The sequence below is a fragment of the Accipiter gentilis genome, chromosome 16, assembly GCF_929443795.1.
Source record: "Accipiter gentilis chromosome 16, bAccGen1.1, whole genome shotgun sequence".
NCBI classification, from domain to species: domain Eukaryota; kingdom Metazoa; phylum Chordata; class Aves; order Accipitriformes; family Accipitridae; genus Astur; species Astur gentilis.
The window spans coordinates 9956710-9983520 of record NC_064895.1 but is presented as its reverse complement, the minus strand read 5'-3'; the positions used below and the strand labels follow the sequence as shown (position 1 = coordinate 9983520).

General features: G+C 37.1%; 1 protein-coding gene across 1 annotated transcript in view; it reads right to left on the bottom strand.

Annotated features, from left to right (window-relative positions):
- Nucleotides 1–20174, bottom strand: part of TPO (thyroid peroxidase) — a 43307-nt gene extending 23133 nt beyond the window's left edge. The window contains exons 1-7 of the mRNA XM_049818738.1: nucleotides 20081–20174; nucleotides 18226–18273; nucleotides 17548–17629; nucleotides 11929–12098; nucleotides 9423–9555; nucleotides 3684–3813; nucleotides 783–989 (exon numbers count right to left, since the gene is read on the bottom strand). Of these exons, the coding sequence (XP_049674695.1) occupies nucleotides 783–989; nucleotides 3684–3813; nucleotides 9423–9555; nucleotides 11929–12098; nucleotides 17548–17629; nucleotides 18226–18273; nucleotides 20081–20174 (864 nt within the window). The remainder of the gene's footprint in view (nucleotides 1–782; nucleotides 990–3683; nucleotides 3814–9422; nucleotides 9556–11928; nucleotides 12099–17547; nucleotides 17630–18225; nucleotides 18274–20080) is intronic.
- Nucleotides 20175–26811: the final 6637 nt, after the last annotated feature.

The following is a 26811-nucleotide window of genomic DNA, read 5'->3' as shown; positions in this document are numbered from 1 at the left end:
AAAGAGATGGGGGCTTCAGTCCAAGGGCTGTAATGGGCATGGGGCTCTCCTGTAGCATGAGAAAGAGATGTGCTTTAAGAAACAAAAAAGTGGTTTGACTTTGCTACTTAATTTTTTGAGTGAAAGAATAACTATACTTTATCAGACAAGAATACAGCATCCTATATTTATACCAATTTATGTTTCTTCTAGCCCTCTAACAAGCTTTGAATTCATGTTTTCCATCTACTCAAAGCAAAGAGGTGATGTATGTAAGTTTGAGCAACTCCCTGAAGATCATTTTATACATATGTTGAAAAGATAGCTCTCTTCAAAAGTTTGCATTAGCTGCCGGAAATATCTTTGCTTTCACTGAGTAAAGTTAAGATCCTTTCACTTTATCTGGCTGGCAATTTAAAAACAGAATTATTTATGACTGCTTCCCTATTTTCCCCAGTGGAACTCAAAACCTTGAAGCATGAGAACAATAACATTAGGGGGACTAGTAAGGTTTCTCTGCAACATGAACCTGAGAGGCCGAAAAATTTGTTATTTATACTAAGTATCTTAGCTATAGTTTGTTACCTCTACAAAACAATTTAAATATCTACCTGTTTCATTTAATAGTTACATTGGGTTTCAATTTTTTCTATCACTGTCTGCTCTAGTATTTCTGGACGACCTATCAATTTGCTTTATAATTATTTCTGCATATATATATCACTTATGTGTTTTACTTTACATTTACTTTACTTTATGTGTTTAGAGCCTGGAATTTCTCTTGAAGGAATTAAGAATCTTACCTTTATTGGAAAACATGGGTTTTGTTTTTCACATGTCATCTGGCACTCCATTCCATTTAAGAAGGTGGTTCTACTTGTGCTCTGGGGTGTGAATGCAATGTCATGGTCTATGTACTGTCCCCATACCATAATAATATCAGAATACAGGTTGTCTTCAGTAACGGCCTCATTAGACACGTGAATAATTTTTCTTGTCACTTCACGAACCTGGGAAGAGAACTAATTTACCTTGAGTGCCAAGTAGCATTTACTTCTCGCAAAATGATAAAACACTAAAAAGTAGGGGGAACAGTGATAAAAGCTGCCTTTTTTTCCCCTCCCTTAGAATACTTTATGTTGTACAGCACTTTTAATGGTTTGACTAAAAACAAAACCAAAAAAGCCCCAATGACAACAAAAAACCCAACCTCTGACAGACTCCTATTTCTGTTCAGGAGCTGAGATACTGTTGCCACAAGCAGATTAAAAGATGTTTTTAGCTGAGATTTTCTATATATTTGCCAAATGAGCAGTGTACCTTTGATCTGTTCCTTTCCAGAGAACTTTGAAAACAACACGTTCCTTTTAAACTGTCTAAAAGTTTTCTTTCTATTTATTCTGTTTTCTGCTCCTTTAACAAATGGATTCTGTTTGCTGGGCAACCTCAAATCACTGTGAATACACAGAGGCTCTGGGCTACTCCGTACATAAATGGAGCAGCTTATGCAGCCCAGGAGACAAGCTAGGTTGCAAATACATGGTAGCTGAAAGCTCTGCTTCATTTTCTCAGGCAAGGAGAAGCCGAAACATATTTCTGAGGCACTTCAGTGAAAGCTGCATAGAGATCCAGATGTTCTGAGGGGGAACACATCGAGACATCTATGCTACATGTCCAGCTTATGCTAGTAACCAAGCAAAACCATCAGAGCAAAATCAGCAGTCAGTTTGTGATGATTAGGGTATTGTTATTATTCACAGATTCCTCCCTCATGCCGCAAAATATTCCCTCACATACAGCAGCTGCCTTAGAAGTCAAGCAATTGAAAGGGCAGCGCATAAAGTAGAGTCACAGAGTCTGTAATAAATATAAGGGCTATATAATGAATGTATAAGGCAGGTACAGTTAAATAGAATTGGTAAGGACAAGAGCCAACATGGGACTTGTTAGGAACATCAGGCTTTATATTGAAATAGTCAAGAGCAGAGATACATAGAGCTCACCAGGAATACAAGTCTTGATATCAGTATTTTAATAGCTTTGGTGGCCACAAAACACAAACTTTTTTCTTGCAGTTAGTAAGATTTTCTTATCACTATTAACTTGCACAGCTACGCTATGTTCTAATACTGCTTTATAGTAATCCTCACACTTATCTCTCACCTTCACATTATTTGCATGTTGCTTTTTAAAGGATATAGTTGAATAGCTAAAAGTACAAAAAAAGACAATTATGTAAATAAGGAAAAAACATCTATGGCACTAGTTTTAGCCTATCTTACTTCAAAATAAAGCAAAGAACCTTGCCAATGGTCACATACGATCAGATGTGGTGCAGTCATGTAGTTTTGTTTTAGTGTGTTTTACATCACAAGCATGTACCCTAATGAATTTAGAAAAAGGCAGTTTGTACCATGTACTGGAAATTTACCTGTGTAAATGTCAGGTTTTCATCTTTAAGCACTAAATTGTGTGGCTTAAAGGCAACGTTATTTAATTAATAACATGAGCTGCAGGTGACATTAACACTAAATTCTCTTGCTCATCCTTATCAAACATATGGTGGTTAAAATAACAAGACGTTGAGTCCATTAAAAGTCAGGTTTCAAAGCAATGATGACAAACCAGAAACAGTAAATCCAGCCCAAATCATTGTATGCTGCACTGGGGATTTTTTCACCCAGTCCTCTATGCAAATATTTTTTGTTCAAACTTCCCTCTATAGCAGCTCTGCTATTTTTTAAGTATATGAGCTGCTAAAATCCATAAATATTGCAATGCCTTCTTATCTCAGTAACTTGGGCTAGCTAAAAAATGAAGTTATGATTTGACAGTAAAACTCGTTAAGGTACACTAACCTGGGAGAAATGGTATACATGCGTACATGCATATGCATGCTAGCATGTCTGTGTGCTTTGTACTTATTTAGTTCACACTCAGTCCTGTTTTCCCCCTCCTCCTTCCCTGAATAAAGGCACCATTATTGAAACAAAGAATCATAAAATCACTGGAAAGTCTAGGCTGGAAGGAAACTCTGGAGACCACACGCTGCAGCTTTCTATTGAAAGCAGGGATCAGGTTATTCAGAGCCCCATCAAGCCAGGTCTTGGGTATTTCCCATGAGGGATATTCCAGCAGTTGTCTAGGCAGCTTATTCCAACATTTAATTGCTCTCACAGCAATTTTTTTTTTTCTCGTATAAAGACAAAGTTTCCCCTGGAGCAACTTGTGACCATTGCCTCTTGCCATGTCAGCATGCATCCTTGTGAAGACCTCCTTCTTCTCTGCAACAGCCTTCCCACCATGGGAGGGCTGTGATTAGGTCCACCCTGCACCGCCTTTTCTCTAGGCTGAGCAGTCATCACCTCGCGTCTGCTGCTTTCCCTATGTCTGGTGCGAGCCAGGCCAGACCCGCGGCTGGCTCATACCCTGCCCGCTCTCCACCAGGGTCCTTTTCGGCAGAGCTGCCCCCCAGTGCAGTCGGTGCCCCCCTGCACTGCTCCATGTGCTTACCCCTACCCAGGTGCAGGGGACCTCTCACTACTTGGCTGACTGCATTTGTGCTGCAGCAAAGCTAGTGGCTCCTTAACTGAGCTCGGCAGATTCTTGTACTATTTGATTTACTGATGCAAAAGGAGGTCTGTGGTGGCAGGTATGGTTCTAGCCCAGTGTGTTTCAAGTGATCTTGTGGTGCACTTTCTAACCAGGGGTAGCTGGACTCCATTATATCGGATGCTGGGATCCCATCCTCGAGGTTGGCTGAGTCCATCCTCATAGGCTGGTGGAAGCCACCTCGCCAAGGCCGTGTTGGATGCTCCCCATCTAGGATGTTCCCTGGGAAAAGAAAAAAAGCCAAAACCCCCCAAAATAACAGCAGTGAAACCAAAACCATCTTGCGCCTCTGAATATATTCTGAATATAAAATATTTATATATTTTATAATATATTTCTAATATATTTCTATTCTGAATATAAGGTAATCTGAATATAAAATAATATAAAATAATCATCAGCCACAGAGCAATATTCCATTGCAATAAGGTGATCATGTAATGATCTTTGAAAAGCATCAAATGCTGGTCTTCATGTATGCCAACATCAGGTTGACTCGAAAGGAAAATAAAGAAAAATTAAATTGCTAATGAAATATTACTATCTTACTTATGTTTATAACGTAACTTGGTAACTTTCTGACATGTTTGAAATACTTGCCCCACTGGTGATTTCCTGATAGTGACCTCATTCCCCATGAAGTGACATATACGCTTAAGTGCCTTTGCTGGTATTTTTTAAAATATGTTTGTTTAGAGCAATAGCTAGGAAATCATGATTTAGGAAAAAATAAAGGAGCCCTAGAATAAAGATGAAGAAATCTTAAAAGAAAAATGGAGACTAGTCATACAGAAACAATAATTTAGCAAGACCCAAGGAGAAAGGACTGAGGAAAGGCGAAAGGGGAACAGTGGCTGAAGTTGATGAATTCAATGGCAATGCTCCCTCTGGTTGCATCAATACTAATTACTTGGGCGGAGCTTTGGGAAGGCCTATGCACAAGCCCAAGCACTGGTATGCATTTAACTATGCTTTTAAATTGCTAACACTAACTGCAGTGTGGGTTTGGCTCATGCCAATTAGCATTTCTCTGAATGACGCTCGGCTGGGCACACCTTGGGATTAGTGCATGTCAGTTTGCCATCCTGCAGCCAGCCTGCTTAGAAGAGGAAAGGGGACTAAAAAAGTTCAGACAAAAGTCTAAGACTAAAAGCAGGAGTCAGCTCATATTTGATTTGAGGGCCAGGAAATGATGCCTGCTGATTTTTATTTATTAGTATAGCCAGTGAGTCTTGGGCTTGACCCAATTAATTGTCCTTCTATCGTGAACATTTCTAATGCATTTTTCCTAAGAGAACATGTTAGGGGTTTTTTTGTTTGGTTGTTGTTTTTTTTTTAACATGGCCTGTTTAATATATTTCATAATTGTTAAATATATAGACATTAAAAAGAAGAAATAAAATTTTTGCAATGTACACAGTTGAGCAAAATTGTAAATTAAACCACAATGAACCAGAAATAACCCCAGACAGTAGAAGTACACAGTGTTAAAACATACATTTGTATGTCTATTGGGACGCTAAAGAGGGAACAATTATTTTATTAATACTTCATTGGTCTCTGGCACACTGGCGTGGCTCAATTTGCCAAGCTATATGGTACAGTAATACACTTAATTATCCACAATAATTCACACTTGAAGGTTGAAGTATGCTTTAATAAAGCATTCAAATTAGTTACAGTTGATTTGCCTTTATTGAAATTGCATATAATACTGCACATAGTGTAGTGCTATTTCACTCAATTAAAAATAATGAAATGTTAATTTAACTGCTTAACCAGTGATTTTTCTCCTGATTGCTTTTATATTTTAGCAGATCACTGGAATGCTACTTTAGTAAAACACTTCTCACATGCCTTTTTATTATTACATTAAGCATGTTAATGTCTTGGAATCTTGCTTGAGTTAAAAAGGTTTTTATCCAGGGCAGCTGAAATAATGAGATTTTGGTACCGTACTGCTTTATAGAGTAGTCAAATTTGATTACTATACATTCTGTTTATGGGAAGTGGGACTTTTAATTCACTTGTGAAATACTGGAATTGCTCAGTTTGGATTTTGGTTTGGCTCCCTTAGAAGGAACCTGGACTTTGAAGATGCAGTTCACTATGCAGATTTATGTCTTTTGAATGTTATTTTAATGTCCTGCCTAGTTTCAGGTAGAAAGAATGAATGCCATATGGCAATTTAATAATTGGATTTTGTCATGTTTTACATCACTCTGAGCTACCATGGACATAACTTCTGGCAAACACGGAAAACTTCTGAAAAATTAGCCTGCCACTAAACTGAACACTTAGCTTGTATTGAAGTGAAGCAGCTATGCTAAAGGAAACATCTCAATTCCTTCTTACAGTCAATGGATTTAGTGGGGACTGCTTGTTCTTTCCCCTAGGTGAGCCATATTCATACCCCTAACTCTGACGTTATTAGAGCTTCAGACTAAGCATCAGGTCCTTACCTGATGAAATGGTTAATGACCCAGCAATGAAATAGAAATGCTGCAGATAAAATTCCTCCTAGCTGCCCAAATATTAGGCATACAAAATGTAATCTAGTCATCGAAGCACCTGTCCATCAAGCCAGAGAGACAGACAACCCCTGGCTGCCACCCTGTCATCCCAACCTATCTCCCACTATTAGGAACAGTGAGAGCTGCAGCCTTGCAGTAGACATAACTACCTTGGAAAGCTAAGATTAGGTGAGGTTAATTGCACTGTGAGATTCCATTCCTTTAGTACATGTAGTTCCTTCACCTTTGAATCTCTCTGTTGCACTAGATACTAAAAACTACATGGATCAATGCTAGTTGGGATAAAAAAGGCGGCGGCGGGGGGGGGGGGGGGGGGGGGAATAGCTATTTTGATGTGCCTTGTCTCCCTTATTCTTCATTTAAAAATAATGTTATAAATTTATCTTGCTTATTATCCACACATATGCCTTCTGGCAGAAAGAAAAGTAAAATCTGTTCATATCTGTTACTAGTAAATGTGGATAATGACACTGCTGGGAATGTTTGATGTCATGTTGATACTCTCCATAGAAGGACATGCTTATGCTAGTCTGTTATGCCTTTGTTGTAGGAAGTTCACACTAAAACAAGGTAATCTTGTTACTGATTGGTTATTGATTATGTTATTGACTAGTTAGTAGCTTTGATTTGTTATTGATTTGGTAGTAGTTAGAATAAATCATGTTTAATAAGAATATAAAATGGTAAGAAGTAGTTTAGCAAAGGTATCTCTATTGTATTTGCACAACCAACAGCTGTTGTGAAACCTTTTGTATAAACCGGTACCAAGGCCGGAGGAATTGGCCAAAATCACTTAACAGGAACATTTAGAACTTAGTTAATAAGTAATAGGAACATATAGAACTAAGGTAACAAGCTTGAGATTTAAGATGATTTTGATATAGTGTTTGTCAGTAGGAGTATATTATAACAACCTAGAAGAATGGAGAAGATGTCAGAATTTTAAATTAATGGGAACTAGTAAGAGTCGAATGAAGCAACTTGTAGTTATTTGCCAAGAAATAGTTAGTTACCTGCCGAAGACCAAACTGCGCAGAATCACCTGAAGGAGGTCAAGAAGCGGACAAGTGAAGAAAACTATGAAAGACCACCAGAGGACTCTAGAAGACCACCAGAGACCTTCAATGCGCATGCGTAAAGGACATTAACATATGGTAATGACTTCCCAGAAATCTAATGGATATGTATAACCTTTCTCGGAAATCTAATGAATATGAATGAATAAGTTCAATATAAGGTGTATGATTTTGGTATTCGGTGTGCGTGGTCTTTTGAGAGGACTCACCCACGCACCTGGCCGTTAATAAAGAAGTGTCTGCTTATCTGCACTAAATTGGTGTTGATAAGTTCTTTATTCCGAGGTTTTTCGGTAACAATCTCAGTGCTGTGGAATGAATCCTTTGTAATCTATCTGATTTGTCCCAAATACATGAACCGATTGAGTAAAACATTTGAAAAGAAATTCCATGCTCACTTTTAAGTAGATTTAAATAGATATTTCTTATAGGTAAACAATTAATTCCACTGTGAATTTTGTTTTTAAATTTCACCTATGAAATGCAGCATTTGCTGATCTACAGCACAGCTGCACATTCCTACTGGGTGACTAAAATTACAAATACAGCATAGGTCCTGCTATATTTTCTGCCTGAAAGTGGCAGCTGTAAAGCAAGGAAAAGTATAGACCAGAACTTCATTTAATGTTTGAAGTCTCTGAAGCTGGCTTACATCATAGAATATGTTGTTTACAATATAGTATAATGGGCTTTTTAAGCTGATGTATTTCAGTAAAGCTTGAGGTATTTCAAGGGGCTCACAAAGTTTTAGATTAAGTTATGTGACTCACTGGTTTCAAAGTCTTTGGTTTTGGTTTTTTGCTGCCTTGCATTTTTTACAGATGTTTAGAGCAAAGAGCCTAAACCACCACCAAATATGAGTGATGGGTTTAAACACTGATTTGGTGCAAGCATAAAACTATACAAAGTAGAACACAGTGAATACAGACTAACCAGACTCAATGGATCATATTTACCCCACCCAGCTTTAGAAACCAGCCTGAAATGCCTATACGCATCCTAGTATTACCAGAGTCACTGAAGAGAAAAAGATGTTTTATCTTACCCACAGGAGAGTATGTTTCTCTCTGTCTCTGGAGAGAAAGACTACAGCAGCCATGCCTGCAAATTAACAGCTTCAGCCATGTTCAGCTGCATGAATCTTGGCCAATGTGTTCAAGCCCTGATGGAGTTGTCAGTGCAAATATTATACTAGCTGTTAGTTCAGATTCCAAGCAACTCTGCAAGTGCCTGGGGGAAATTATGGATATCCACATAGTCAGATTTGTAACATCGATGCATATCAGGTTGTGTCCTTTCAACGAAGAGGCTATCAGGCATGTTCCTTGCAAATGACTTGTGATGTAGCAAAACAGATTCATCTCATAAAAACAGACTGATTGAATAATAAAACTGAAGAATTTTACTGCTGTTCATTCACCACGCTGCAGAGTGCCTTAACCTGTGCAACGCTAATAGCCTACCTTTTACTGCTCCGTAGCCCTTCACTTGTAACATTACAGTCTGCCTTTATACCTACGTATCCAAAGGCTGCTGAGTATAAATATTGTTTACACTTGTACTCAGAAGGGCTTTCATTCTCAGTTTTAGACCCGCATTGCATTGGAGGATTCTGAAAATAGTTTCATCTGTTATGTTGTATTTTGCAGGAAACAATTGCCACATATATTAGGTAACAAGTAGATAACAGTAGTAAATAATAGTCATTCAGATAGTCACTAATATTTATATAAATAGATATATAAAAATAAATATCTCACCCAGAATTTTTAGATGCATGCTTGCTAAATGTCAAGGTTGTGGGAAAATACAAAAATGAGAATCTACTTGATTTTCTTATTGCTCCTCATGAAGTAATTATATCTTCCTGCTCAATATCATTTTATCCAATTCAAACAAAAATGAATGCTGGGTTAGAATTCAGTCTGTTTAATTTATATAGAAAAACGCATCTACTGAATCAGTCCACCCTAAATTTAAAGTTCCTTACATAATCTTGGAAGCCTTCATAGGGAGAGCCTGTCTGCAGAAAATAGTGTACCAAAGTTTAGATGAAGGGGTTCTTCCCCTGGGAGCTTTCAGAGACACCTCAACATTGATGCCAAAGTTAGCTGCCTGAGGTCACCTCCCCCACTTTTTCTAGGAAAAAGTAGACATAGCTTCCTGAGTTTAAAGAATAAGACAGAAGGATTTTTCAGGGCACAATTCTTATCATACATACCTGTTATTGCAGGCACCAGTGATGAGTCGATATTTATTAGCTAAGCAATTGTTTGGACATTTTGGTGGCAACATATAAGGCAGACATCCAGAAATATTAGCAATCATAGCGAGCAGATCAGCTGATAAAATATCTGAAAGGAAGAACCCAAACAAGCAATTTGCTCTATTGCTATGTAGCTGCCACAGGAGAAAAGGCATTATTGTCAGCTACAACTACAGCATCCCCTCTCTTCTTCCTAGGAAAGAGCACTTAGTGAGACGTGATTCAGCAAGCAGTCTCAGGGTCTTAGAGGAGATAGAGGGTGAAAGGGAAGAGTTGGTTTTATTATCTGATGTATAGAGAATGAGAAGTAGTCCAGCCATAGCTGAGAACTGAGGTTGACCTGCTCATTTTTCTCCCTCTTTGACCTGCCCTCTGCTTCCTTCTTTCCCTGCATTGCAGTCACATTGTTTGGCTGGTCCCTGTGCTTACAACAAAGGTGTAAAAAATGCCATTCAAGAACAGAAATATATACCAAGGGGGAAAAATGTGGGACTGGAAAGATGCAGAAATTTAAAGAGACTACAGCTGACTATATAATTAAGTGTGGAGTGGAAGAGGCTTAGAATTAACAGCTGGAATTTGGAAGCTAGGTAAAATCAGGGAGCTGTACACCAGTAGACAGCATGTTATTAATATCTTTGAATTATGATCCCAGATGGGTGTCCCAGTGAGCATTCCCAGTGACGAGGGACAAAGTCATGTTGTTGTGTAAGCTCCAGAGAGCTAGCACCCTCTGTCACCCACACATGTATGGTTGGTTGGAGGTAGAAGTACACGTGAAAGAGGAGCAATATCCTTCCTGACCTCAGAGAACTCTCGCCATTCAAACTGACTGTAACCATCACATGCTGAAAGAAAATGCTAGAGGCAGCATCTAACTCTTGCCCCTGTCTCCCAACTGGCTTCTGCAGGTCACCCAGTTCCACCACCTATCTGTTCTGCCCATCCAATTCTGAACTAAGCTACTTTAATCCATTAATCAAGCCAAAAAAAGTAAGCCAGAAAAAGAAACAGAAAAAGGTTCAACAGCCAAGCTGAAAAACTGTTCTGCTGAGCAGCTAGAACCTCTGCAAGGTAGGGGTGAGAACAGAGAGAGAACGGGCTGTTAGAGTGGCTACGTAACCTTGTCGTTATGTGCTAGCTACTCATGCCAAATTTGTGGATACAGCTGTATTTCCATGTCAGTTCAGGTTCAAAGTTATACTGAGTGCCCAGTTCCCCGGTTATCTGTGCTGCCTAGGTATTGACTCACATGTTTTCTTTAAAGTCAATTTAGTTCTTTAATTCACATAAAACTAGTCTTTGGCATGGCACATAGACTGTATAGGCTCTATTCATCTTCCACTAAAGTTGTTTTGAAAATTAACAAGTTTTGTACACTTGTTCTATGGTTTAGAAATTCAATTCCTTTTGAAACTGCACCAGCAGAAAAATAATTGTATCTGTGTGTGAGTGTCTGTGTATATATAAATATATGCACGCACACACATAAAGATATAATTTTTAGTTCTACAAATGTCCCATTAGTTCAGTATTCCAGGTGTTTCCAAAAAGAAAAAAAAGTAAAATAACTGTGGATCTTTGTTTGTCTACAGCACTCTAATGCTTCCATATCTTAAAAAAGAATGTCATGTTAAAAGAATGTCATGTTAAAAAGAAATACATGTTATTGTATTAAGAGAATACAAATTACAGTTCTCCAGTTCATGCTGCTCTAAGTGACAGAATTAAATTATGGAAAAAAAAGTCAATGTCTCTGAGTTTTTGAGCCTTCCAGACACCAGACAGACATCTTGAAATTAATGTCTAATTAACAGCAAGCAGAATTTTACTTCACTTAGACAACTAAACTTTACTGAACTTTCTGGACTCTCCTTCTTTTTCCATCTAACATAAGAAAACAAAATAGAAATAAAGTGGAAATAAATGTATAACAGCATGCATTATAAAATTAGTTTTGGAAATAAGAAAGTATTTTCGTAAGAGAGGCTTAAGGCCATAAATGTCCAGAGGAAGTGTATTTGAAAATGCCAGTGCCATAGAGTGATAGAAATTGTATTATTTTATCTGTAGACTCTAGGCCCCAGGAGCACTAAACCCAAAGTGTTGGGGAAGATAGATATTTCACTGTAAAAAAGAAGCTTGCAACACTGCGGATATGCAAGCTGATTTATAGGCAATACAAATATACAGTCATGAGTTCACAGGATGCCAATAGCGTAGTGCTGTTCTCCTCAACTATAGGAACACAGCCGACATTCCAGCAAAGAAAAATGTAAAACAGTGACTATGTGAGATGCTTTTAAGAACAAAAGAGAGGGCATCCTGGCCCCAGGGTGTGGACAAGATACGTACTCCTGCTGAAGGTAAAATAAAAGTGAAGCTAACCCAAGTTTAATCTAAAAGACAACATTCAAGAAATCAACAGGGGGTTTTGCCAGTGTCAATATACTATATTTACCAGTTGGATGCAATGAACGTTTGTGCTTCTGGCAAACTTTTTGTTTCAGCACTCGAATTGACATTTCCATTCGTTCAGCTGCTTGGGAAATATCTTGACTGTCTTGTTCAGGAAATTTTGAGAAAGCCAGCAGCAAGGTAGGAGTTGCTATTCCCTTTCCTTGGATATTTCTATAATTGAGATAAAACACAGAAGGTTTTTTAACACATAACCTTTTAGAATTTATTGATAGCTGTATTTGTCTATGTTGGATATGTTCCGAATTTAAGGTATATTTTTATGATTTATATTTATGATTTATTTAAGGTATACTTATATGATTGAAGGTTATGCTGGGAAAGCAGAGAGGAAGACTACTTTGTGACCTTGTTCTGCAAGGAAAATTCTGGAAAGAAAGGGAAAGTGCCCTTCCATGGGCTGCACACAACAGGGTTAAGCTTTTGAGAAGCCTTTAGGGTGAGATGGAAACTGTTGGGATGGACAGAGCCTACAGCACAAAGTGGCTGGGAAGACCTTGTGTAGAAGAGTCACAATACAGGACTCCCACTACAGACACATCTACATGAGTACGCTTTGCTTTCATGTAACATTTAATATCAAAGACCATCTCAATCATTGCAGGTGGATTCACAAATGCCTTAGCACCTAACAGTCAAGCAACTGGCCCACAGTCATCTAGATGCCATCTGCAGTTGATGATAGAGACACGTCTCCTCTCAGAGACTGTCCAAGCACCTGCCTTGTAATGACTAGTTATATACGGAGTTTCACCAATTAGTTTAGTAGGGCTTCATTAGACAGTTATATGGCTATATATGTTAGTTTACAGCCTGGCCTTACCTCTAACTTTAAGGAGTTCAAGTTTGATGAGATAACTTCTGTAACATAAAGTTAAACACTTAAACATATGAAAAATCCTTTTTACTGTGAGGGTAGTCAGACACTGCAATAGGCTGCCCAGAAAGGTTGTGAAGTCTTCATCTTTGGAGATACTCAAAGCCCAAATGGACAGTGTGCTGAGCAACCTGGCACAGCGCCAGCCTAGATGGTCTCCCGATGTCTCTCAACTGCTCTGTGATTCACTGCAAGATTTATTTTTTACTCGGCATGGGCTGTCTTTCCACTGTCTCAAGAAGCCTTGAGAAAAGTGCATCGGGGAGAACTTCCTTTTTAGCTGGAAGTCCCAAGTCCTAAACTAACTCCTACAGCTCAGAAAAAAACACTCCAGTCTATTCCATTTCCAGACACGGTCATAGGTTGCAGACATCCCTGAGGGCTTCTCTGCAGCACAGATTTATTTGGACATGCAATTTTCATGAAAACATTGTGTTGTCATATACACTTAGGTTTGTTTAAAGCCTGAGACAAGTTTAAAATGGAAACTGCAGTTTTGATTTCAGCAAAACAGTTAAATTTCTGTTTGCAAAATTAGAAACATGCTTACATAAAAAGCATTAAGTAAGAAAATATAACTCCCAGGGTTTTTCTAGATGCTAAATTTGTCCTTAATTGATCCAGAAGAGCCTTAGCCTGCACATTTATTCTTTATATAGAAACTATTCCTTTCCTTTCAAGAGCAGAGCTTGAGAACTCTTGCAACTAAGAAAAAGAGCTATCTAGCTCCTCAGTACCATGTTTTTCAGGTTTTCTGTAGACAATTAGGAATTTGACTGAGAATCTGGAGAATTAAAAGTCCTGAACTGTGTCCCAGTCAAAAAGAAAAGGAAGATGATATAACTAAATGCCAAGAACTCAGGTTTAATATTTAATACCCACATGAGGATATTAAGTCATGCATCATTTAAAAAAATTCATATGAACAGGGAAAGATGTTTGTACAAATGAGTTAAATAAGAACATTTGTACAAATTAGCTAGGAGCTAAGAATCAAAAATACCACACCCCCCACAAAAAAAACCCTCAAACTAAAGAACCACCACCCTTAACAGCAAGGTATATTCCATTCTGAGATATTTTCTCCCCTATCTTTTGTCTAATCTCACAGATATTGTAAGATTATCACAGCAGTTATTAGTTTGCCACATTTCCTGTGTATCATGTCATGTCCCATCCCGTCCCCCCCACTTATGCATGCTAGTCCCTTCTAGTTCTCACCCACACCCCTGAAGCTGAGCTCTAATTCTGGAAGATGATGCTGGTTTTCTGACCGTGTAAGTTACAAACTGCCTTGATATTTTATAATGCAGAAATGGCCCCATAAAGCTAATAGAATGACCTGTGATAGTATCATTATTAGGAAGACGAGATCAGATAGAAAGTGTCTTTGTACTTGTTTAACAATGTAAGTCCTAGTGTGGACTATGGTGTTTGGACAGAAGGTTCTTTACATTTGCCAGACTCTCAGTTACTGAGTCTCATTACAGATCATAATTAAAAAAATATATATATTAACTCCCCCCCCCCAATTAAAATAAATTCTCCAGAGTATGAGCCACGCTTTCTCTTTCAGCCTCAGACATTTTGAGGCTCTGAGATTTCTTTCTGCCTTAAATTAATATATTTATAGCATATCTTGTTTAGAGATTTCTAACCAGAATTAATGCCTTAGATATTTGTCACCATTGAGGAGGTCTCTCAAAAGAGCGACATAGAGCAGAATATAAAGTGATAAAGTTGTAAAATTATAAAGAATATAATTTCTTCTTTCTTGTAATGTGTGAGTACATGGCCTGTCTGCTTTAAGACCAGAGTGGCACTGACTAACAGATCATGCTCAGTGTGTTTCTGCAACTACAACTTCTTATCTGGAACACTGAAAATTATTTTCCACTTCCCTATGCATAAAGATGATTCCATAGATGGTCCTTTCTGTAGATGGTCCTTTTGATTTGGCATAGATAGGGGCCAATAGAATAGTCCTAAATTGTGATGTTTACAATTTAGATTCTTTAAAAACATGAAATGAACTAGTTCAAATGTAGTATACACTAAATAAAAGTAATTTCACCGGAATGAAGATGATGAGAAATATCTTTAATCTGCTGTTAAGGCTTGAATTTTTTTTTAGGGTTGTCATCTATTTAATCTGTTAAGAACACTGTGCCTTCAGCTAAAATATATGTTAAAATACACTAAGTAATTTCAATCACTTCTTTCTTTAATTAGGCTGAGAAAACCTCTTGTGTTTGTATTAGAATCGTACTTACCTTCAATCTGTTAGGGTAAGTCCAAACAGGAGTTGAAAAATATGTCTTATCTAAACCTCACTCAAACGAAATATCTAGGGCCAAGGAGGAAGCCCCACCTGACCTACTACCATAATTCACATCTATCTTCTACATAACTAGTTCAGCAGTCTTTTTGAGTCAGTTGTCAAGTCCTAACAGAAGAAATATATGATAATTTGCAGCTGTGTGCAACACGGGCCTGGGAGACTATCACTTTGCACAGCTTGCCCATTCTGGAGTTATCTTTAGTTTCTTCTACACCTTAAAACCCAGAAAAAACAGAGACTCAGCAGAATATAAAAAAGAATGTACAGTCAGAATCGGAAGCCCTCCCAGCAGTGCTGAGATTCACTAGTTAAAGCTAGTACAAGTTTCATAATTCATACTGGTCGTTATTATAACGAGATTTACTGGAATTAGAGTTTCCACTTGCAAGCCGACTACTACTTTCAAAATGTATGTTATAATGCACCTGATGCTAAATTAGCAATGAATTTGCACATACCACTGTGTAAGTGTTATGATCTCACAGGTGACATATAGCTCTGAAAGCCCTATTCAAACTGCCTTGATTCCCAGTGGCATTGCTGCTGTAACACAACTAGTACATTTTAATGATGATGTCATTGTGTTCCATCTATGCTATGTTAATACTATTACAAATATTTATATTTTAATGACAAACACGAACACCTACGCTTAACGACTAACAAACTCCTGAGCTAATCGGAATAGCAGGCAGGTACTAGCAAACAGTCATGAGAAGCACTTGGCAAGGGGACACAGTCATGAACAGCAGAGCAAACTATGAGGACCATACTGGGACCCATGTGACCTTCAAACCTGGGAAGTAATTTCTGAGAAGTGGCATTTCCCCAGAAAATCCTGACATTTTTAAAAACTAGAATAATAAAACAATTTCAGCCAATATGCTTAGTGCATTGCCAGTCAAGTGATCCAGCAGTTAAAACACAAATGACAATTCAAGATTTTAAGTGGTGGTATTAAACAGCTAAGGTGAAGAAATGTACTTGTCCATTTTAATCACAATTCAAGGTCAAACTGAGGTCTCAGGAGAAAACCAGTTATTCTGACTCAGTTTGCAGTTCAGACACATGAATTCAGCAAACATCAGGTTGGACTATTGTACATGGAACAACTAGGAGTTTTTCCATTCTAACCTGAAACAGGAGCTGCCTTTTCATCTCAGGGCTGGCTTTTCAGTCTCAAAGACAGCACTGAGCTCATCTATATTGCACTGTAGTTCCCTTCAATTGCTTGAAAGCCAAAGTAAAATGAGTTTTCACAGTACGGTGACCTCTGTAACTTCCAGAAGCTCAAATATTTAGTCACATGTATTCCTTTCTTGTTTTCAGTCTTCGTGCTGACCAAAGCTTTAATTCAAGTATTCAATATTCTTAAAGTTACAAAGGAAAGAAGCCTTAGTAACTTTAAACTGATGTGAAAATGCAGAATTATTTAATTAAGGATTCACACACGTTCATTCCTCAATATAATGATCAGATTAGATAATAGTTCAGTCCTCTGTACTTCGCAAATGGCCAAGGACTAATACCTAAAAGGCAGGTGCAGAGTGCTTTTACAAGCCTATATTAAAACAGGAAGAAGTCTCTTAATGATATTTGTAATTCTCACTGCCCCACTTAATTGGGCGACAATGAATTGAATTACGTAAAAGCACACAATAGAAGTACAATTTTAACTTCTGGTAATGATAATTTGTAAATTGAAAGACCAAGTATTTTATACCATTTAACATAAGAGCAAATGATACTCTTATGAGACTCAGACTCCTAAGGCAGGTGTTGGACACTTGTGGCTCTGATTCCACAAAACAGGAAAGCCGATGCCTCAGTGGTGACACTAACGCACATCTTCCGATGCTCTGATGAAAGCCTTTGGCTGCTTACAGGGTTAACCCCAAGATTAACCAAAAGACATGACCAGTTCTCAGAGAGCTGTTATTAGCAATGCTCTGCCTAAGAAAGATCCAATGGTTAACAACAATGTCTATCAGACCACAGAAATGTGCAATTCACTTCAACAGTCCCATTTAAGGCAATAGGGTTTTTCCATCTCACTTTGCACTGGAAAAAACATAATTAAAGTTCAAAAATATGTAATGTCCATAAAATTACAATTTTTTGAGCCACATATTAATGGAATGTGGTATGTTACTTAGATCAGAAAAACACTCCTGTTTATTTTCATATTTCATATTTTTCTCCCATTTTAAGACAGCAACTCATGCAGTGATAATTCATAAGGTTATATTGGTTCAGATGATCATAAACAATCTATAATTATATGTTTTCTCAAAGAAGCAGACTGATCTCAAGCTTGTCTCTTATGAAAGCTTTTTGCTGAGTAGATCCTTCTTTTTTTTTTTTTTTTTTTTTTTTTTTTTTACCTTTTCAGTGTATAATGTCCAGCATAATCCACCAGATTAGAGCCCCTCTGGATAGCCTCAGTAATGCAGTTATCTTCAGTTTCTTCTCAACAGGGAAAAAAAAATAAATAAAAAGAAAGATGAATATGTTATTCAATAATATTTACATTTTATTTACAATTTACAAAATATACAGGTTTGTAATATTTATGTAATTTTTCCCCATTAAAATGATCTCCATATTTTAGTGTTCCTGGAACTAATGTTGTGGCTTCTGAGCTTTCTGAAAGAGATAAGGTGGGGTAGTAAATGAATTCTTCCCTAATTTATAAGGTTTGAAGAGTTAGACTTTCCTTCTGTTTCTTCCAGTATAAATCCAGCTGTGCACACCTTATGTAGTACCAAACCTAACAGGTCCAGCTGAAACGTGTTGTGTTCCGTGTATGCGATTATGCTCCTTAGGCTTCATATGTATTTTGTATTATACTGTCCTTGGATTGATAGGACAAATCCGAGCCTCCCTCACAGGTAGTATGAGCTGGCCTGAGCCACATGAAGAACTCAAGTCCATATTCAGGCATAATTACCAAACTATAAGACCTTCTGACCAATGCATGGAAGCCCTGTTTTCATTTCTCCACCTATATTTGATGGAAAGACACATGTGAAGCTAATAATACTTCAGCTTTCCTATTTTGCGTAGTGCTGTCATGGAACATAGATTATTCCTCTTTTGTGTAGATCTAGCTTTACAGTAAATGAATCAGTTATATTTAAAATCCAGTGGTTTAATTCCCATCTATATTTTATGAGATCACCCATTTTTCTTAGAAAATGAATCATGAATAATAATAGTTTGCTAACAATCATTTATGTACAATTGCTCATCATTTATGTACACTGTAATTTTAAGTGACATATTTTAACTGTAGTCCATGTTGTGCTATTTCTGTGATGTACTTTTTGAATAGGGTGTTCAGATAAAGGGAAAATAATGTGTGATGAGGAGTAATCTTTCCTAGGCAAAATTCTACTTCACTTGACTAAAGATCTTTTCAGCCTCTAAGTATAGCAGTAGTTATTTCTTTTTTCACCTATATATGATAAAATATTCGATGATTCATTTAATGTCATCATTCAGATTTCTGATACATCTGAAAATGGTTTTGAGTCTATTTTAAAAAGCAAGACTGATCTTTATAGGCCATACAAGAGCTAACTCTTTTAGAATTTAATATTGCATGATTTTTAATTACTCCTAGGGAGTTTACCTCTGAGAAATATACTTATGCTCAAAGTATTGCTCATCATGTGGTATTGATTCAGACTCTGATCTAGAAGAGAAGATCCACCTGCTATACCTGAATTCCATTGTCTCCCTTCCTTTTCTACTGAGAAATATGATTTTGGTACCACTGCAGTGTTTTAAAAAATGTGGTTCTTGCAGTAATAAATTATTTTATATTGTTCCTATCAGTCCAAAGGATGCTTACTATAAAAAAGAACCATATGCAGTCCATCTAATCCATTTATTTACAGTCGACATATAATTAATTTTATATTAACTAAAATGCAATATAACCTCATTATAGACCATGTCATTCCAAGCAATTAGTATGGAAGCTCCAAGTAGAGGATCCACTATGGAAAATAAATCTGATCCCCTGTTTCACAGTGATGATCCAAAAAAGATTGCCCATCTGAAGTAATGGCTTGGGGGTTGGTTCAGGGTTTTTTTGTTTACTTTATTTTGTATATAATTTTGTTTCATTTGTGATTCTATGCTAACTTCAAGTGAAAACTTTCCTGAGGACTTTCCCTTCTGAATCAGATCTACAGCTGTATAATTAATTAGGAGAATTAGATTAGAATCTTATTTCTTCATCATCTCTGCCCTACTTTAATGTAAAATCAGTCTCTGCAGAAGTCTCTTAGAATTCAATCTAGTATCTGCTGTATTTCTCATCTACTAGATCTAACTGATTTAGCTTGAACAGATGCAAATAAAATAGCTCTGATGTTTAAGGTGGCAAGATAATATTGTTTGAACATAGGCACTAGTGCAATCTGAGACGCTCTAAAATCTCCCTGGTATCCTGAGGGTGCCAGCAGAGAACGGACCCAGAGGAGACGTTCACCCTCGTGGGCCAGCAGCAGGGTGCCAGCTGCAATATCCTATGGCAACTGACTCTAGCCCAGGATGACTAAATGTAGTGATTGGCAGTCTGGGAACGAAATCCAGCAGTCATGCTCGTAAGCATGTCATCTGACTTATGAATGTCACTAAGAAAGTAAAATCACTCCTAGTCAAAGAATACATAATTGAGATAGATACATTACACATACAAAGTTTTCCTTTGTGAATTCATGAAGCTGCATTTTAACAGAAAACACCCATGGAATAATTCTCACTGAAGTCAGATACTGTATTTTGCACGTAAAAACAGATTAAGCTAAACTGCCTTTGCTAAACTGTCTGCAGTGCCAGTGTATTTTCAGCTTAACAGTAATCGCCGACAAAAAGAAAATAACATGTATTTTTTCTGTTACTTACCAAAGAGGATATCTTTGCCTATCTGAAGGAAAGAAAAGAAAACAGCTGTGAAGGCTATAGCTGCTGAAATTCCCAAAATAATGAACACTTTCATCTACAAGAAAGAAGAGATAATTGTTGACAAAATACATATCTTCATCTTCTAATTATAAGCCATCCTATAATTTCCTACATATAGAAATTTTACTTTTAAATTAGATTTGTAGCCACGTTTGACTGTTTTTGAAGTTCAGAATATTAATTTTTAGAAATAACTGTAGTTCACTTTCTCTTTTTTCCTTCCTTCCTTATTATTTTTTTCCATTTTGAGAAACTTCTAGCACTAGCAGATGCATCACTTTATTTTATAACATAATATGTTCTGACAATATTAACAACACAGCCTACATACAAGAAATTCAGCAATATTTTACCATTCATTTTGAACTTCTCTGTGCACCGACATGATTTGACTGTAAATTTGTCATTGCACATAAGATAGTGAAACTGGCCAAACTAATAATAACATTGATCAGACCCCTCTGTACTTCTACGCAAGTATAACTGTGGTATCAAAGCAGCACAATGAATAGACTTAGATGGCAAATGGGAGCTACATTCTCCATTTCAGTGCACTGGTTTTCTGGTAGTTATTACAGCAGTACAAATATATAAACTATCCAAGAAGTAACATTTTTCACATGTGCTATGTTGATTGCAGATTTGAAATATTTTTAGTTCTATACTCTATAAATATAAGAAAATTAATAATTAATAAAGCAGCTCTAAAAATTCAGGGAAGCAATATTAGCCATAGAAACTCAATGTGAAAACACCCCTTCTTTTCACATTTCATGAGTTAATATAATGAATTTCTTCTGGAAAATGGCAAGCAAAAGTTTTATAGTCTGACCTTTTGTCTGTTGAGGAGATTATCTTCCACAGTTCTGTACTTTATCGATGGCAGTAACTGTTCTGAAATCTGAAAGTGAAGTACTTTCCAGGGGCCCACCTTACCCTATGAGCTTTATGCACTGCTATTCACTCAAGCTTTAAACATGCAAATGATTTCAAAATCTTTTTGGCCACAGCATGTTCCCACAAAGCAGAAGCTGACGTTAATGCTTGACTTGTTTATTTTTGTCCTGCTAGGAACGAAGAGCTACCTGTGTAGTCAGTTCTGATATCAGAGTCATTTTCATGGAAATGTGAAGGACAAATGTTCAGACTAGAAGAAAAAATACTACCATGTTATGCAGTAAAGTAAATTCTGGGTATAGTTTTCACTAGTTCTTTTTGTCAATGTATTTGAAAAAGAAGGCAACTTTGTGTCCCTATTTTATGTCTTCTGTCATTGGCACTTTACGAAAATGACTTTCTGAGACTCAGATGATAACCCCCAGATTGCCCATCAACTTCTTTGCAGCACTTTTAATTTTGTTTTGTTTTCTTGGATAATTTATTTCACACTTCTGAGACTACTTATTTTTATTTACTAATAATTTTCAACCCTATTGCTTCTTCTAAAGTCAGTATTTTGACCTAAAGAATTAACTACCTCCCCCCCCCCCCCGCCCCATTTCCTATACAGGCAGAGAGATCAAAATCAGAGCTGGAATCAGGATTGAGAATTCCCTCATTTGCTAGACTCGACAGGGAGATCACAAGGTGGAGCCAAAGATCAGTGTTTTGATCTCTGCCATAGGTGATAGGTGAAGTAGGGGTTGGGTAGCAGGGAGCACCCCCGAGCCGGTGACTGTGGTATGTGTTAGTGAAAGAAAGCCTACAAGCATGTGAATTGACTGGAGGTAAAACTCAAGATTATCATTATTATTATGATTATTATTATTGCAAACTTCAGCTCAGGAATATCATCCATAATCCTGTTCCTTGCAAAGATGAGTGGACATGGGTGAAAAGTAACCAGAGAGTAAAGGGAAGCAGACTTCTACTGGAAAAGTAGGTCTATGAGCCTTGGTTGGGGGCTTTAAGATTGCAGACAAGAAGCCAAATTTGCAAAATTAAGCAAATTAAGCCTTAAGCCCATTGCAAATCTTTTAAAGTTGTTTCCTTACATAAGAAAACATAAAGAAGACTGACTTCTTCCATGGCACAGCAAAGCATTGAGAAAAGCAGATCCATTCCAAACACCTAATAGAATAAGGAACTTTCACCTATATCCTTTCATATACTTCCCAAGTATCACAGATTTCATTTCTGAGAGTTGAGGGGCTTTCTTGAAGTGAAAACCAGGTCTGATTTTCTTTGCAGTTTCACAGTCAAAAACCAAAGCCTCCCCATTTAGTTCAAAAGGAGCTTACCTACATTCAGGTTTGTTTAAATAAGGATCTCAACCTTTGCTCATTGGTTGCAGTTGAAGTATTTGTCAACAGTGGGCTTTAGATGGTTACATGCAGTAAGTTGACCTGTGATGAAAAATTTGAATGGCAGTATATATTTTGTGTTTTCTTGCCTTTAATTAAAGAGAATAAATGTTTACATCCCCACTGACCCTCGAACGCAGTTTTAGATAGAAGGTGTGGGAAGTCTTAATTACACTGGACTGATGAGACAGATGCAGTTGTATTCCCATTCTTACTGGAGCTCATTCAGAATCCTGTTATTGAGATCTGCTGAAAGAGAAATAAGAGGGCAAAGTTTAGTGGCTCAAGAATAACCTTAATTTTTTGAATCCAAGATTCATATATTGCCTACATGTCGTTGCAGATAATTTAATGAATATCTTCCTGAATGTTTCCCCTTTGTTCCGGATTTTCTGTTAGCTGCCCATCTTCAGCCATTCTTTCTGCAGAAAGGGTGTCAGACCTTTCTGCCCAGCAGTGAAACTGCACAGATCAATGACTGTCTAAACATGAAGTACTAGAGAAGTATAAAACAGTCCTTACGCTAAACAGCACTTTTAAGAAAAGGAGCAGTGTACCTGAACAGTTAACCATATTAATATTATTTTTAAATTACGTGACTCATTTGTTATATTCCCAAGATTTGAATCTGCACATGAAGACCACTACTGTATCTGTATTCTTAAAACTTAAAGACCTATGCATTAAATCTCTGAGTTGTTGATAAAAAGATAAATTCTGTTCAAGGAAGTACCCCAAAGCAATAGAATTTGAGATTATTCACATGTATTAATTTCTGCAGACCTGCTATGTTATTCAGAAAAATTAGCCCATACTTAAAATATTTTTCAATTGCAACTGATGTTTGATACAGGGAACAGACACATTTCTGCAACCTCAGAACAACTCTTACATTTGCACTGTAACAGCCTGCAGCCCTACCAGGCTCTCTGATGCATCATCCGTTCTTACAAGCATTGGATTAGAATGAGACACCTCTGAGATAAATCTGTGCAGCTGCAGGAGCTATTTTTGATAGCAGATTACACTGTTTCGTGGCATTTAGTGGCAATCCTGGGCTCTAGCATGGCGTGAAGGGGACACTGGTAATATGGATGCCTAATCTATAATAGAAAAATTAGTCTCTGATCACTTCTAGCTATTAAAATTCAAAGAACACTCCTTTGTAAGAGGAGACGCAAAAAGTGCATATAACAATACTCCAACAGAAAAAAAATTGCTGAAGTTCCAGATTAATGTCATGAAAACAGCAATTAGTCTCGTTCTAGTTAGTTCAGCAAAATGTCACCAAGTCAAAAAATGCAAGAAAAGGTGAAATAAAAATAGTTTACAAGGAGAGGTCAGTTTAGCTGGGTTTCATCGATACTGTGACTTCTAGTCACTTTAAGCACTCTAGGTTTTTTCTAGAATTAATTCCATTTTATTAGAAACATTTTTTGCTATTATTCTCTTTAGTTAGAGAAGACCTTGCAGAGGTCTCTGAAGCCAGAAATGGATGAAGAGGGTGAATAGGTAAGGATCATTCACTGTCTATTCCAGTACAGAACTAAGGGTCAAGTAGGTAGCAGGTTGAAAACAAACAAAAGAAGGCAATTATTTAGACAACACACAGTTACATTGTGTAACAGCTTGTGTCAGGAAGCTGCGGTAAAAGTATTTTATATGAGTTCCTAGAAATGTTTTGACAGTTTTATTGAATAAAAATACATCAAGACCTATCAGAGTCAAGATTTGCATCAGGTACTCCCTCAATCACAAATAGACTGTGGCTGGAATTTTTCTTCTTTTACAGGCTTCTCTCAGCAACAATTGTTGCTTTTTGTCAAATGCAAAATACAAAGCTAAATGGATCTTAGGACTAATTTCTATGGTTTATGTTTAGACTTGAAGCTCAGCTTAACTGGTACATGTAGCTGTCACAAATTAAAGGATAAATAATCAGTGAAAAAAATATACTTACATATAGTGGATAAATAGTTCTATAGTAACAAACAGCATCCTGATTAGCAGTGAGTACTATAAGCAACGAAGGAAGAGAAGAGCATTGGATCTTTACTCCTGTGATAAGTAGGCTTGAAGAAGGAACAAGCAGCTTGCGGATCTGGAAGAGTTTGATGGTCTGTGACTGAATAAACTATTTATCCACCTTGTTGACTCGGTGACTGGTTTTCCAAATGCCATGCTTGTTCTCTAAAATAATATCTCTGCCTTTGCAGATTAGTTATGGTCTCATCTGGAAAAAGAAAAGTTGTCCCAGGCTGGTGGAATGTATCTTATATTCTTATGTTTCCTTAGGCTAATAGTTTGCTTTGAGTAAGATCAATAGGATTTGGTCATTACATAATAATTTTAGTGTATGATGCTGAAATCACATTCTCGGATAAATTATTTTTCTCAGAAACAGATGGAATATAACATGTAAATAACTGGGATTACTGAAATTCATTGAATGTTAACTGAATAAATCTATAGACTATTACATTGTCTTGTTAAAATGTTGATTTAAACCCAAACTGATGTTATACCTCATGCAAGCAAACAATATTTAAAACTCAAGTTACAGGAAGTATGCCTAAGAATTTTTTTTAAATGTTCTGTGGTTTATTATACTTTGTAATAAATGCAGAACAAGCCTCTATAAAGGTAAATCTAGCTGCAGAGGAAAGTCCACTCAATTTCTTGTGTCTGAATTCATGCCAACCCTGTATATCACTGTTTGAAAACTCTGCCTTAACTAAAGAGCAAATTATGATTTATGTGGAAAAATGTGGAACAGATGAACAATTTTTAAGGTCCATAGAAGGTCTGAAATTCAATGGCTTGAATCACAAACACTTTTCTTTTTAACATGAGACAGAAAATTAATCTTTCACCTTGATAAAGCACTGATTTCAGACCAAACTCAATCTCTTTCAGACAGATCATTTTAGTGGCAAGCTTAATGGTGAGATTTCTGCCTTCTTACAATGCATGGCCTTCTTGCAGAGACCACAGCAGTATCATATAATGAAGTTTATGTCTTGGATTTAGAGATGGTAGGTAGGTACATCATATGTTATGTAGCCATAAAGCTGATAAAATACTAACAAGATAACAAGCATGCTCTTTTCTAACTTAGCAGAAAATAGAAAATTGATTCAGGAAAAAAAAAGACCACATAATACAATTATGACAGACCAATTTTAGTGTTCTGCCTGCTGTGAATGAGGCTCTCAGCATGGTTAGTGACAAATCCACAAGAGGATTTAAGATTCCGGAAGAAAAACTGGGAGATGCCAGTATTGAGAGTGATTCATTGCCATACTCAAAGTCTCCACAGATGGCAGATGCTCCTGTTCTCCTTTTGTAGTGCTTTGCAATGAGTGAAATATTCTGTGAATATTTCTAGGGTGGGAACCATGACACATGGATGTCTCACATCAGAAGCTCCTTGGATGGCAGTAGGAACTGGACCAACGTCTTTCACTTCCTGCCTCCCAACACCAAGCTACTGTGAAAATCCAGGCAGTGGCAACATGTTTTCTTTTTGTACCCATTATTTGGAAGAAAGAAAAGAGGTGGTGTAGTCAAAGTACTCAAGCAGAGAACGTGGACACCTATAAAAGGAGAGAACCATAGATCTGTGACTGGAGAAAGGCTCTGCCTTGAAGCGAGCAGTGCAAATGCTACACCATGAAGCACGTTTTATGTTAGTTGTATGTTCTCAGCTGTTCTTGCTAGCTGGGTCAGGTGTCTCAGTATGACAGCGTTGGTACATCCCATTCTGAAGAGCCTTATTCTCTCTCCATGCTGTCCAAAAAGCCTGGGTTGTTCTAGGCTGGATACCTATCCCAAAATTGGGCATTACATCTGCCAAGGCTGTGAGGAGGAAGCCCTTCTGTGGGCACAATAACTTGGAGTAGCAGCATGTGAATTCCTCCTCACACTTAAATATTTTCTGCTGGTCTGCTTTAGTGAATTGCCTGGTAGGTTGCATTTTCCAAAGAGTGGCATTGACTTTCCAGATTTATTATTTAATTTTTAATTAATCTTTTTGTTAATTCAAAGATAAAGGCAATGGCAAGAAATCATTTCATAGATAGAATTGTCAGTTTGAAGAAAGGCAAACAAACAGCCAGTGAAAAATTAGACATCTATTCAGTAAATCAAGTAATATAAGAATCTCTCAAGATGGCTACCAGCTCATTAGATGGATTGTTCACCAGACACATCCTACATTATAAACACATTTTGTTAATTGAAAAACACATTTTAAATCTAATGAGATACTCTTGAACTGTTTTCATCCAAGTTCACATTCACTCAGGCAAATGAGTATGCTTCTGAATTAATATCCAGATTTCCATTAGTCTGTCACAAATCAGGAAA